Genomic DNA, 13566 nt, shown 5'->3' with positions numbered 1-13566 from the left:
AAGTATACTTTACATAAAATAAAATTCACTCACTGAGTGTTTTTTGTGGGACTAGGGGCTGAACTCAGGACTTTGCACTTGCAGAACAGGCACTCTACCACTTGAGCCACACCTCAGGTCCATTTTGCTTTTGTTATTTTGGACTTTGGGAGTCACACAATCGATTTGCCTGGGCTAACCTAGAACCCTGATGCTCCTGATTTCAGTTTCCCAAGTAGCTAGAATTATAGGCTTGAGCTACTGGGACCCGGCCTTCTGCAGTTCTATGAGTTTGAAGACCTGTGTTGACTTGTGTTAGTATCATGACAATCAGAGTACAGAACAATTCCATCACATCAAAAAGTTCCCTAGGCTGCTGCTTCTTTTTAGACTGGCTCCTCCTCCCACTCCCATATAAGCTCTGTAGTATTTATTCCTTTTTATTGTTGAGTAGTTTTCCATTTTATGTATCACAATATTTTAATACATTCATCTACTGAAGTACACTTGAGTTGTTTCTAATTTTTGGTGATTCTGAATAAAATTACTGAAAACATTTGCATATAAATGTGTGAACATAATTTTTTCATTTCTCTGGGATAAATACATGGGAATGAGTGATTTACTATGGGAAAATCCATGGTAAGTGAGTTATTGTGTTTGTAAGATAAGATCAAGCTGTTTTCCAGAGTGATTGTGTAATTTTGTATTTCTACCAGCAGTGTATGAGAGATGAAGTTGTTTCCTGTCTTGCAAGCACATGGTTGTTGGCATTTTTATTTTATCCATTACAGTATATGTATAGTGGTATCTCATTGTGGCTCTGATTTGCATTTTCTTAACCACTGTTGAGCATCTCTACATATGTTTATTGTCCATTTACCTATTTTCTTAACAGACGTATCTGCTAAAGTCTTTTGCCATTTTTAAGGAATTCTAGTTTGTTTTCCTAGTTTAGTTTCAGTCTGTGACTTGTCCTTTTATTTCCTTTTATTTCTGTGCCTTCTGTAGAGCAAAGCTTTATATCTTTAATGAAGTCCAGTTGATAAATTTTTCCTTTAATGGACCATACTTTTGGTGTCATATCTAAGAACTCTATTCCTAGTTAAAGTTTAGGAAGTGTTTACTAGTTTAATGATAATGTTTTACATTTACATCTGTAGTACATTTTTAGTGAAATTTTGTACAAGCTGTTAATTTTGGGATATGCTTATCCAATTGTTCCAGCATCATTTATATAAACAAATATCCTTTCTCTGTTGAATTACCTTTGCACCTTTGGCAACAGTCAGTTGATTATGTTTGTGTGGGTCTATCTGACTTCTCGTTCTGTTCCATTGATCCATACTGTTGCCTTGATTACTGTAGCTTTATATTAAGACAAAATGAGATAATATAAGTCCTCAAAATTTACTTCTTTTCTAATTTATATGTTTCTACTTTCACTTTCTATTTGACAATATATCATGTCAAGTTCTACTTTGTATGTTTGTATATAAGAATATTTTGTAACAGATTCCACAGCATAACATTTGTCCACTTAAAATGTACAATTTGGTGTGTCTTGTGTATTCCCTTCCACATTTGGTAGCTGGCATCCTTGTGAAAAGAAGAGCTTCCCATCTCTACCCATTGTTTTCAGCATCACTGTGGGTTCATGGATTCCTTTTTAAACATATTTTAATTGATCCATTTTTACATATGTAGAGCCCATGGAGCCACCAACCAGCTTTAGGTCAAGACATGGACCATTTCCATTATTCTGAAATAATGGGGCACCATTTCTGTGCCCCTTCTAAGTCACTCCACCCCATCCCACCCCTCCTCCTCACTCTCCACCCCCTAGGTAACCACTGTTTTTGTTTCTATCCTCTTTGATCAGCTCTTGAACATCATTTAAATACAATCATAAAATATGTACTCTTTTGCATTTGGCTTTCTCACTCCACCATTCGTGTTATTCAGCCATTTTGCATGTGTAAGTTATTCTTTTTCTCTGTTGGTATAGAATCCCACTGTATGAACATACTACAGTTTGTTCATGCATTCTACTGTTGATGGACAATTGAGGGGTTTCCAGTGTTTGGCTATTAGTGTAACTGCTGTAAACATGCCTGTCAGTCTGAATAAAAAGGCATGGAAGGATAAAGCAGGAGATAGCTCTATAAGTCAGCACAGCTTTATTGGGGAGAAGAAACCTGTGGAGGGGGTCTCCAGCAAGAGAGCTAGAGCCCAATGTCACTTACAGGCCGGGGGTAGTTATAGGGGTATAACAGGAAAGTGCAGGAAACCAGTAAGGCCAAGAAAATTTTTGTGATGGGCTTATGACTAGGGGTAGTAAGGGAAATAGGTGGTGATTAGGTCAGCCAGTTGCTCAACCGACTTGTGACCCCCCCCCCAGTTACAATGGATTTCTATCATTCTTTGGGACCAGGTATGAGCTTTCCAGTAAGTAGTAGAGTGTTTCCAATAAGCTTCCCTTAAGAGGGAGGAGGTATGGTCCTAACATGGGAGTCCTTATTTTTGCCCTAACAATTCCTAGTAGGCATATGTGCTTCTCTTGGAGATATACACACACACACACACACACACACACACACACACACACACACACACACACACACACACCTAGGAGTAGAATTTCTGGGGCACAGAAAGGCAATGTCAGACAGTTTTCCAATAGCTATGCCAATTTGTTCATTGAAAAAATTCCATTTTGGCCTAGGTGCAATGGCTCATGCCTATAATTTCAGCTACTCAGGAGGCAGAGATCAGGAAGATCACAACTCAAGGCCATTCTAGGAAACAAGTTATTGATCGCCAGCTCAACAAATAGCTGGGCATGGTGGTGAGCACCTTTCATTCCAGCTACACAAGAAGCGTAGATAGGAGGATACCTATCCAGGCATCCCAGACACAAATTTGAGACCCTATTCCAAAAATAACTAAAGCAAAAGGGCTGGTGGTGTGGCTCAAGTGGGGTGGATCATTTCCCAAACACAAGAGCCCGAGTTCAGCCCCCTCCAGCACCACCAAAAAATACCAACTTTTAATTCATTTGTGGATGTTTTATAGATATATTTTTGATACAAGTCTTTGGTAGATACCTTTATCCACAGGAACAGGTTCCAACACCCCTAGTGGATGCTTGAAGTCTTAGGCACCAAACCCTAGCTATTTGATTTTTTTAGTTTCTCTTCGGCATCACAAATCTTGTGCTTTAGAACCATGGTTATGTAAAATAAATGTTATTTTATGTGCTAGAATTCCTCAACAGCTGATACTATCAAGATGGCTACTAAGTAACTAACAGGCAGGTAGTGTATACAGTGTGTGAACGCTGGACAAAGGGATGCTTCACATTCTAGGGCAAGATGAAGCAGGCAGCATGGCACAAAATGTTATCACTCTGCTCAGATTAGTGCACAAATTATTTCTGGAATTTTCTGTTTAATGCTTTCAGACTGGGGTTAACTATGGGTAACTGAAACTGCAGAAGGTGTAATTACAGGTAAGGGAGGGACTATTGTGTCTGTTTTGGAATATTGTCTCCCATCATTCACCTATAGCAAAATGTGGAAAGCATGAGCCCTTTATGCTGGCTCCTATGTCCTTTGCTTTGGTCACCTCCTTGTTTTCTGAGACTGTTGAGGTACCCAGCTGACTTTCCTTGAGCCGAATCTGGAATCAGTCATCTTCTGAGGATCCTTGATTCCTTCTAGTGAGAACTGACTATTTATTTATTTTAGGTTTTGACCTAGGGGAGTCTTTTACCTTTTCATGCACACATTTATTGTGTTTCCCTTAGTATTTCCATTTTTAGTGTGGTGAACTTTTGAGAATATTTATTTCACCTAACACTGACATAATTGTTTGTGTTAACACTTATTATCGTTCTTTTGCAGCTCCTGTACAATTGGATTCCTCCCAGTTTTCAGACTAAAAGGAAGCTTTAATACACGGCTAGTGGAATGGTAAAATTGTTACTGCCACTTTGGAAAATGGTTTGACAGTTTCTTTTAAAGGTATCCATTGACCCAGCAGTCTGACTCTTGGATGTTTGCCAGAGAAATGAAAACACGTTCACAAAAAGGCTTCTGCAAGCATGTTCCTAGTTCTGCTATTCATAGTAGCTAAAACTGGAAATGGTCCAAATGTCCATCAGCAGTATAATAGAAAAACAAATCATAGTATGTTCACACAACAAACAACTACTCCACAATAAAAAGAATAAGATACTGATACACAGATGAATTTTAGAAACTGCTTGTTGAGTGAAAGAAGTCAGAATACCACAGTACAATGTTATATGCTTTTTTTTTTTTTTTTTTGGTGACAGTAGGGTTTGAATTCAGAGCCTCAAGCTTGCTAGGCAGGCTCTCTATCACTTGAGCCACTCCACTGCCCTTTATTGTGTTGGTTATTTTCTAGATAGGGTCCCATGAACTATTTTCCCAGGTTGGCTTTGAACTGTGATATTCCTGATCTCTGCCTCCCAAGTAGCTAGGTTACAGGTGTAGCCATTGGTGCTCGGCTTATATGATGCCTTTTAAATTGGCAAGACCAATTGATGGTGAGAGAAAGCAGCAAAGTCCTTTTTCTTAGGGAAGGATTCCTTGGGAAAGGGAGCAGGGCATTTTCTAGGGAGATGAGAATGTTCCTTATCTTTTTCCAGGTATGGATTATATGTGTATCTGTTTGTCAGAAACATATAGTTAAGACTATACATATATGTATGCAAATATAGAATTTTCCTAAAATTAATATAAATAGATGTGAATGTGCATATGACTTATGTCTCTGAGTTTAAAAAGAAATTAAAGAGCTGGGTGTGGTGACTCATGCCTGTAATCCCAGCATTTGTGAGGCTGAGGCATGAGGTTTATGAATTTGAGGCCAGCTTAGGCAATATGGTGAGATCCTGTCTCAAAAAAAAAAAAAAAAGAACTATTAACAGTCTAGCAAAAGCTTAGAGTTATCTGAATATATAAAATTAGCTGAACTACAGGAGAAATTTTTGGCAAACAGTAAACAGGAACTGCCTACAGTTTTTGGGACTCCAGGGCTGATGTTCAGGGACTCAGTTTTGATTTTGCTCTGTTTCGAGGTTTGTTTCTCTTTAAGAACTTCCCTGTAGTTATGGCCATCATCACCAGGTGGCAGTGTTGGTCAGCCAATCAGGCCCCAGTCAGCCCCTGAGTTGCTAAGTAGGGTAGTTTGTCATCACCGTCACCTTCGAATAGTCAGTGTTGCCTGGATTATCTATTTAATTCACCAGGCTCATCTGGAAACCATTTTTATTTGTTTCCAAAAAAAAAAAACCATATGTAGGATGCATCTGTAGCACCATTGCAGTATCCAAAAGACTTTGTTGTAGGCCCTGTTCAAGTTCCCAGTGCTGCTGAAATGTAGCCTTGTCCTGGAATGGGCAGTGTGTGGGTAGCCGGTGCCCTGTGGAGGTGTCTGGAAAAGATCACCCCTCGATGGTTCCTCCTGCACAGAGGCACCGCTGCACAGTGGCTTTCCCCTTCTGTTGTGTCAGAGAGCACTGGGCTTTCCTGACAATTGCCAGCATTTGTGGAGTATGTGCCACATGCATGCAAGGTTTTAATTTTTGAACACACTTGCTATCCTTTCTGCTTGAGGAGGTAGGGACTACTAACATCCCAACTTTTCAGGTGAAGATACAGATAACCAAGGGCTCTGTGATGTCCCAGTGTTGCTGAGAAGACCTCTGGCCATGACCCTACCAGCTGGATTCCAGGGCAGCAATCCGGGCAGGGGAACCTGGGACTTTCCTAGCCAACTGTCCGAGCAGAACAACAGGATACATATTTTGGCCAGTATTGCCATCTCAGTATTTTGCTTTCCATCCCTTCAAAACTCGTGGGAGGATTTACAGGTTTAGTGTCTGTTTTCTTAGCTCATACCTTGACGTGTGAGCTAGGATTTCCATTCAACCTGTTTCAGAAGAGAATAAGGTGGCTGGTCTCTTTAGAAGCCAGGTCTACGGACAAAAGCAACATGAAAATGATGCTCTTTTCCTGTCCTTAGTGTGTCTTTGCATTCTGATCCCTTCAACAGCTGTTGCTGATGTGAGCTGCTCCTTTTTTATGTTTTAGGAATGGAGTTGCAGAACCGTCTCTCCACTCATCCATGCTGTAGCACGGGGTGGATACATGGTGGGTGCCTCAGTGAAGGTGTGTGGACTGAAGAGCCTGCTGAATTCTTGGCAAAATGCGCCTGGAATTATTTTTAGCTCTGTGCTTCTCATTTGCCTCATTATGTGTGATGTCTTGTTACCTGTTGGACTAATTGTTTTTAAAAGATGCAGGGATAACTTCAAGTCACATTCGTGGCTTCTGTTTTGTTTTTGTTTTCAGGGGAGGGGGAGGAAAAGTCACCTTTGTCCAAGTTTTTTTGTAAGAACTCCAAATTATAGTTCTTTATTTTAGCTACACACACACACACACACCACACACATGCACAGAGAGAAAGAGAGGATTTAACTATTCCTTTTCCTTTGCAATACACAGCTTAGAGCAGGCTGTTTAGGTGCTGCTGCTGCTTCATGCTCCTGCAGCCCTTAGTCTGAGACTAGACACTACCCATGGCTGGCACCCCAGCTCATCACCTAGTTCCTTACCATGTTAAGCTGTAAAGTTGTTGCCATAGAAACAACCAGAGGCCTCAGGATGGGGAGGCAGATTGGGGCCTAGAGTGGAGAGATCTTACTGACCCCTCCCCTGCCTGTCAGAGGGGACAGCTCATGGGAGGCACCCTGGGAAGGGTCTGAGGAAGTCTTTGGGATCCCCAAGTGAGAGGATCTTCATGAAGCTCCCTCTGGCTGTTCATGGTGAGGCTTGAGACCTCTTGCCTGGAAATGTACTGCTGTAGTTTGGATCTTGAATGTCCTCCAAAGACCCCTGTGATGAAAGCTTGGTCCCTATCTCATGGTGCCATTGGGAGGTAGTGGAACCTTTAGGAAGAGGGCTGGGGGCGGGGAGAGGAAGAAGTTAGGTCACTGGAGAGGCATGTCCTCAAAGGGGATATTGAAACTCCAGTTCGAAAGCCCCTCCTCTTCTTCTTTGTTTCCTGGTCACCATGAAGTGAGCAGCTTCCTCTGCCTCATGTGACCACCATGATGTGCTGCCTTGCCACAGGCCCAAAAACAACATGGCCAAGTGACCATGGACTGAAGCCTCCAAACTGTGAGCCAAAATAAACCTATTCTCTTTATAAGTTGATTTATCTCAGGTGTTTGTTAAATAAAAGAAAACTGGCTAGCACATGTACCCTCTAGATGGACCTATCCCAAGTGAGGCCTTTCCACAGGAAACCTGCCCTGAGCCACAGCCTGTCCAGCCTGCTCTGAGTGCTTCCAGTGACATGGACTCATTGCTCAGAAACACACAGTCAAGTGGAAACATGGACAGAAAACATAAACCGTCAGAGGAACAGCACAACCAAGCAGATAGATATTCAAGTGCCCTGGGGCCCCAGTCTGGGTGGCACAGTTGGAGGCTTGGCTGGTGGAAAACTATGGGAGGACATTTGGTTCAGGGAACAGCATGTACATCCATAGAGAGGAAGAAGCGTGAAGGACTGTAGCACTTTGAGGGCAGAGACAACCTCCATGGGCTATGTTGTGGGGTTGGAGAAATATGGCGGATGTCACTGGACACAACTGATGCCTGATTGTAAGAGTCTGACCATGTGAGCGTGTGAAGAAGCCTGGAGTGCTTCCAACAGTGGCTGTAGTTAGTACTGTGTGGGTGACGCTTCAGTAACAAGTTAACTCCAGCCTTCAATGCCTTAATCCCATGATGATTTATTTTTCACTCTGGTCAACATCTGATGCTATGGGTAAAGGGGAGCCAAAACTTTCTCGCTCTCCTCTTAGGGTCCTAGCTGGGCCTGAAAATTAGGTTGATACAGGATAGATGAACAGGAATAAAGCATGCAAATTTAGTGTAAGTTTCATATGACACAAGAGCCTTTGAAAGAAAACAAAGACCCAAAGAACTGACAAAACCTCCATGTTTTATATTATGTTGAGCATAATACATAACTGGAAAAGAGACCAAGTTATGTGGGGAGGTTAAAGAAAGATAAGAAGCATTTTAACAAGATCTGTTTGTATTCTCTCAGCTATGACTCCTCCTTGAAGAATGTTCCTTTTCTTCTGCTAAGTGAGGGCATCTTTCACATAGGAGTTCTTGTCTTCAAGACAAGAACAAAAACAAAAGGGGAGTTAGAATGCCCTCCTTTTTTGGTTGTACTATGGCCTTGTGCTTGCCAGGCAGGCACTGGAACCACACCATAGCCCTTTTTGCTGTAGGCATTTGTCTTTTCTTTTTTTTTTTTTTTTGGCAGTACTGAGGTTTGAACTCAGGGCTTTGTGCTGGCTAGGCAGGCAATGTACAACTTGACCCACTTTACCAGCCCCAGAGGCATTTTTGAATAGGGCCTTGCACTTTGCCCCCTTTATGCTTCATACATAGCTGGGATGACAGGTACACACTAACACACATCCAGCTTTTATTGATTGAGATAGGGGGTCTCACAAACTTTTTGCCTGGGCTGGTCTTTAACAGCAATCCTTCCTATCTCTACCTCCCAAGTAGCTAGGATTACAGTGTGAGCCTAGATGTCCCTTCATGTATTTGCTGTTTTTCAAGTTGCTATTAGCTGAAGGTAATCCTTTTGTCCAAGTGGCACATTTTGGGGTGGCATATTCTACTACCACTCACTGGAATTGAAGTGTGTATGTTTGCTGTGCCTGGGACATTTAGATTTTGCAGTTCTGCCAAGACCCAGGAATCCAACTGATAGAGGTGTCAGTATAGTATAACATCACACGGCTTTTGGGTCCCCATTGCAGGGGCAGGGAGCCATGGGACCTTGCTTTGGTTCAGATGTGGTTTGGTCCGCAAAGGTTCATATATTAGAAGCATAGTCCCTAATATGGTCATGTTAAGAGGTAGTAAGACCTTTGAGGTGGGAGGTTTTTATTGGCCCCTTCCCACTCCCTGGCTTCTTGCCTTGCTGCGTGACTCCTCTCACAGGTGCTCCCCACCATGATGCCACCCGTCATGATGTAGCACAGCCAAAGGGGCCCTCACCAGAGCCAACGCAATGCTCTTTAGACTTTCATCCTCCAAAACTGTGAGCTAAATATACCTCTTTTTTGCTTCAGGTATTTCATTACAGTAACAGAACAGAAAATAGACTACGGGGGTGGCCACAGGGGATCAGATCCCACCCTGCCCATCTCAGGCACCTGCTCTCATCCAGGCTCCTGGAGGAGGAAAGTCCATCAACCTTGAGCAGAAGCCCCTGTCTACATCCTGGGGCAACAGCCCACCCTGCTGGGAGGCATTTGGGGAGAGACATTAAGCCTGCAGAGTTGTAAGAGAAAACATAAAGCATGGAGAAGTACACTGGCCAGGGTGCTTGCATGAGGATTTTCCTGGCCACACAGGCCAAGGACCTGGGATAAACTGGGAGAACTATGGCAGCTACTTGCATTCACTTGTACTCGACTCTTAGCCCTTGGGACATCGCGTGCTTGGATTGTTTAAAGATGGGGCTCAGAGGGGCGGGAATCCTGAGAGCTTTCTAACAATACTTGGAAACTAATGATAAGCATACATCTGCTCATTATTTTCTGGTAGAAGAGCTTCCTGAAAATGGTGCTACAATTGCTGCGCAAAGAAATTCTGGGGTGAAGAATGTCAAAGCCTTGGCTTCACCCCCTTTTCCTACTTAGTGGCTGGTGGAGGTCAGAGATGGGTACTGCAGAGAGGTAGAGAATTTCAAAGGTGAGAAAGAGTTGAATTTGAATGTGGACTTTTAAATGACTTGACCTTGCTTCCTGTGGTTCAAGGACAGGTTTGCAGTAAATGGGAGGCTGTGGGGTTCCTGGGAGAGCTAACTCACCCAGGTGTCTTTTTCTTGCTCCAAGAAGAGTCCTGTCTCAGGCAAAGAGGGACTTGGGAGAGATATATGCTTTGTCTGTGCTTTACTCTTTCCAGAACTCCTCTTCCTGCTAGGCCACTCTTGGCCATGCCACCAGCTTTCTCAGAAATGGTCATAAATAATCTGTCCTCTCAATCCACTTTCCTTATTTCTGATGTCTGTGAGGTTAAGTGAAAGCCCTGGACTCTTCTTTTGTTGTGGCCTCTGGAGCCGTGGGCCTGGACCTCTGCAGCTCCTCAACTGCCAGTTTTTTGTGAGTGACTGAAACCTGTTTTTTAAAAAATGTGACTCTCCAGAGGAAAATTACCCTTGTGACACTTGATAGTATTTTAGTAGGGTGCACCCCCAACTTTAAGATAGCTAAACCAACTTTTAAAAGAATCCATGGCTTGTTCATCCTCCAGATGTAGCTATTGATTATACACTTTGCAAGGGAGTATCTGAAACTGTGGTAGTCCTGATTTATAGGATTTCTTAATTAAAGAGTCTGCTGAATAAATTTGATTTTGTTTTGGAAAGAGCGAGAGAAAAGAAAGGAAAGAGAGAAGGGGAGGGGAGGGATTGGAGGGGAGGGAGGAGAGAAGAGAGAAAATGGACTAATACAGACCTCACACCTGTTTTGCATTGCTTCTGCCAGGGAGCAACCACTTTACTTCACTTACAGCCTGTTCACCAGAATTAGTCACACGGCCCAACCCCGCTGCAAAGTGCAATCTTCCCCAGCTGCTGGGAGAGGAAAATGAAATGGGGGGTTGGTGAACATGGTGCATTGTCAGCCGTCATGGTCACCAAATGTTTGGGATAGAACTTTCTTTATTTACTTTCAATTAATCATATTATTTTTGCAGTGGTGGGGATCAAAACCCAGGGCCTTGTGCATGGTAGGCAAGTATGCTACCACTGCACTGCATCCTCAGCCCTTGTTTTTTTGAGACAGATTCTCACTATGTTGCCCAAGTTAGCCTTGAACTCAAGAGTCTTCTGCCTCAGACTCCCAAGTGCTGGGATTACAGGCACACACCGCCATACCTGGTGGGACAGAACTTTATTGTGGTGACATGGAGTGGCCCTAAAGTATTTTAAGTAGGGAAATGTGGGCCATTGTTCATGATGATACAGGCAGAACTTGAGCTTTTGGGCTCCTGGACAGGCAGGTCACTGCCTTTGGCTTACTGGGAAGTGCAGAGGCCCAGGGATACTGCACATTATAGTGGGTACCACTAAGTCTTCAGAATTTCCTGCCAGAATCATAAAGGGATTCCAGAGGTGCCTGACGTCCACCCATCCAGAGGAACCCTGTTGAACCTGGTGTGGGGGAACTGAGCTATGGTTTGGTAGAACTTGGTTCCTTGAGCTGACATCAGAAGCTTCTGCCTCCAGACCCTAATGCTTGGGCTCCCAATGCCCCAGAGCAGAGGCCTCCTCCTTCCTGCTACTCTGCCTCTGCATTGCTTCTCTTTACTGTTGAGCTTCTCCAGGCTGCTGCCTGCTGAGACTTGCATTCACAGCGCTTTGGTATCACCTGCTTATCTAGTTCCTGCTTTGCTCAGACTGCTGCCACCCCTTTAAGCCAAACTTCTGTCCACCCATTGGCCTGCACCTCACCTCACTGATTCACACTGACTTGGAAATGATGTATGCCCGGCTATCCTATTCCCAACCCATTCCCTGACTGGGCTAGATCCTTAATTCCAGCATATCCCATAGCTATTCCTCTCTAGGCTCTGCTCTGCCGGCACCCATAATCCCCACTTTATCACACCCCCTTATCAATGGCCCCATTTGGACCCATGCCTTCCTCACCAGAGTGCATTCCTGGGCCTGGAAGAGTAGGCTGTTCCAGGGTGCAGTAAATCACACCACAGCTCCCCTACTGTGCATTGGCCTGAGCCCAGTTGGCCATCTACCAAAGCCTTGACCTTGAAGCCAGTCTCTTGGCTTCTTGTCCTCTTCCTCTGTAGCCAGGAAGACCCTGCCTGTAAAGGCAAAAAGCCTGTCCCTAACTTCTGCCTTGGTGCTTCTGGCCCCACCTCATCTGCGAGAATGATCTTTCTGGACAGAACTCAGCCTTCCCCTGTGTGGGCAGCTGACCTTTCTATTCAATCAATGGAGATTGGCAGTCAATTTGTGGATCCAAGGGTCAACCTCAGTGGTCAGCAAGGCCAAACCTTCCTTCTGCATTTGAGGAAATTGAGGGCCTTGAGGTTAACAAGGCCACGTTCTTGAGGCAAGTGAACTTGAAGTGAGAGGCAGAGGCTAGCCTGGACCCAGGATGGTTCTTTCTTAAGTGCACTGTGTCCTCGAAGTACCTGGAGTGACAACAAAGAGCTGTGCACATGGAGCTGCTCAAATGCTAGCCCCAAACAGAACTCCCTATCATGTCAGGCTACGAGTCTTGGTATTCAGTGCCAGGCTCCGAGATGGGGGGAGACTCCTGACAAGACAACTGCTGTGGCTGGCTGTATCCCTCCCAAACTCAGACAATGAAACTAAAGACCATGGTGAGCGTATTAAGAGGGTACCTTTAAGAGGTGATGAGGGCTCCTCCCTTGTGAAAGGCCCTCATGGAAATGACCTCTAAACTCCAATCAAGAAAATAATAACAATGAAAAGGGTTTTCAGGTGAGGGTTTGCTCTCGTCTGCTTTCTGCCACATGAGGGCACAGCAAGAAGGTGAACCTGAGCCAGCGCCTTGCTCTTGGACTTCCCAGCCTCCAGCACTGTGAGAAATACATTTCTGTTCTTTATAAAGCACCTGTCTCAGCACAAGGGACCAAGGCAACAATGCAGATAGGAGGGCTTGCCCAGGACAGAGCCAGAAGAATCCCTCCTTGGCAGAGGCTGAGAATGACTGGAGGGATGTGACATTCGATGTGAAGCTTTCTTTCCTCTGAGGCAACCACTTTCCCTCACCTTCTAACCACTAGTCAAAGACTGTCACACAGGGCTGTGGAGGTAGAGCACCTGCCTAGCAAGCACTCTGGGTTCAATCCCCAGTACAAAAAAAAAGACCCTCACACAGTAAAAGGATCAGATTCCAGATTAAAAGACCAGCAGAAAAGGTTGGGGCAAGAGGACATGAGAGAGGCCTGCTTTGACTCCAGTCTCTGGAAGAGGAAACTGCTTTATAAGGAAGCACATCCAGGGGCATGGCTGGTGGCAATAGGCTTCAGGGCAGAGACTCAGGGATCCCTCCTCCTCCAGAGTCACACAAAATGATCTACACATGCTGGGCTGCACGTGAACACCCGCAGAGTAAAGTAAGAATGAGAGCTAGAAGTCCCAAATTATGTAGTTCCCACAATGTCCACAAACTCCTCTCCTTCCTGAGCCACAGAACAGCAGCTTTACTCCAGGCAGCAAGTGCCCAGCCATGAGACCATGCTTCCCAGACTATCTGTAACTATGTGTGGCCTTATGATCACGTTCTGGCCAATGAGATAAAAGCTTGAGGTCTGGGGGCAACTTTTGGGAAGGTTGCTTAAAGAAAGGAGCCTCAGCTAGGCTGGGAAGATATCAACCCCTCCCAGCCATCCCCCAGTCTGAAATGTGGATATGGTGGCTGACTTCCTGTTAGCAATCACAGACTGTAACAGGTACTCAGAA

General features: G+C 44.3%; 1 protein-coding gene across 1 annotated transcript in view; it reads left to right on the top strand.

The window, feature by feature from the left end:
* The window catches only part of Znf892 (zinc finger protein 892), a 29600-nt gene extending 24872 nt beyond the window's left edge, over positions 1 to 4728 (top strand). Inside the window, exon 6 of the mRNA XM_074050235.1 lies at positions 3885 to 4728. Coding sequence (XP_073906336.1) covers positions 3885 to 3922 — 38 coding nt within the window. The 3' untranslated portion in view covers positions 3923 to 4728. The remainder of the gene's footprint in view (positions 1 to 3884) is intronic.
* The last annotated feature ends 8838 nt before the right edge of the window (positions 4729 to 13566 follow it).

The sequence above is a fragment of the Castor canadensis genome, chromosome 12, assembly GCF_047511655.1.
Source record: "Castor canadensis chromosome 12, mCasCan1.hap1v2, whole genome shotgun sequence".
Classification (NCBI taxonomy): Eukaryota; Metazoa; Chordata; class Mammalia; order Rodentia; family Castoridae; genus Castor; species Castor canadensis.
This window is presented reverse-complemented; position numbering and strand designations above follow the sequence as displayed.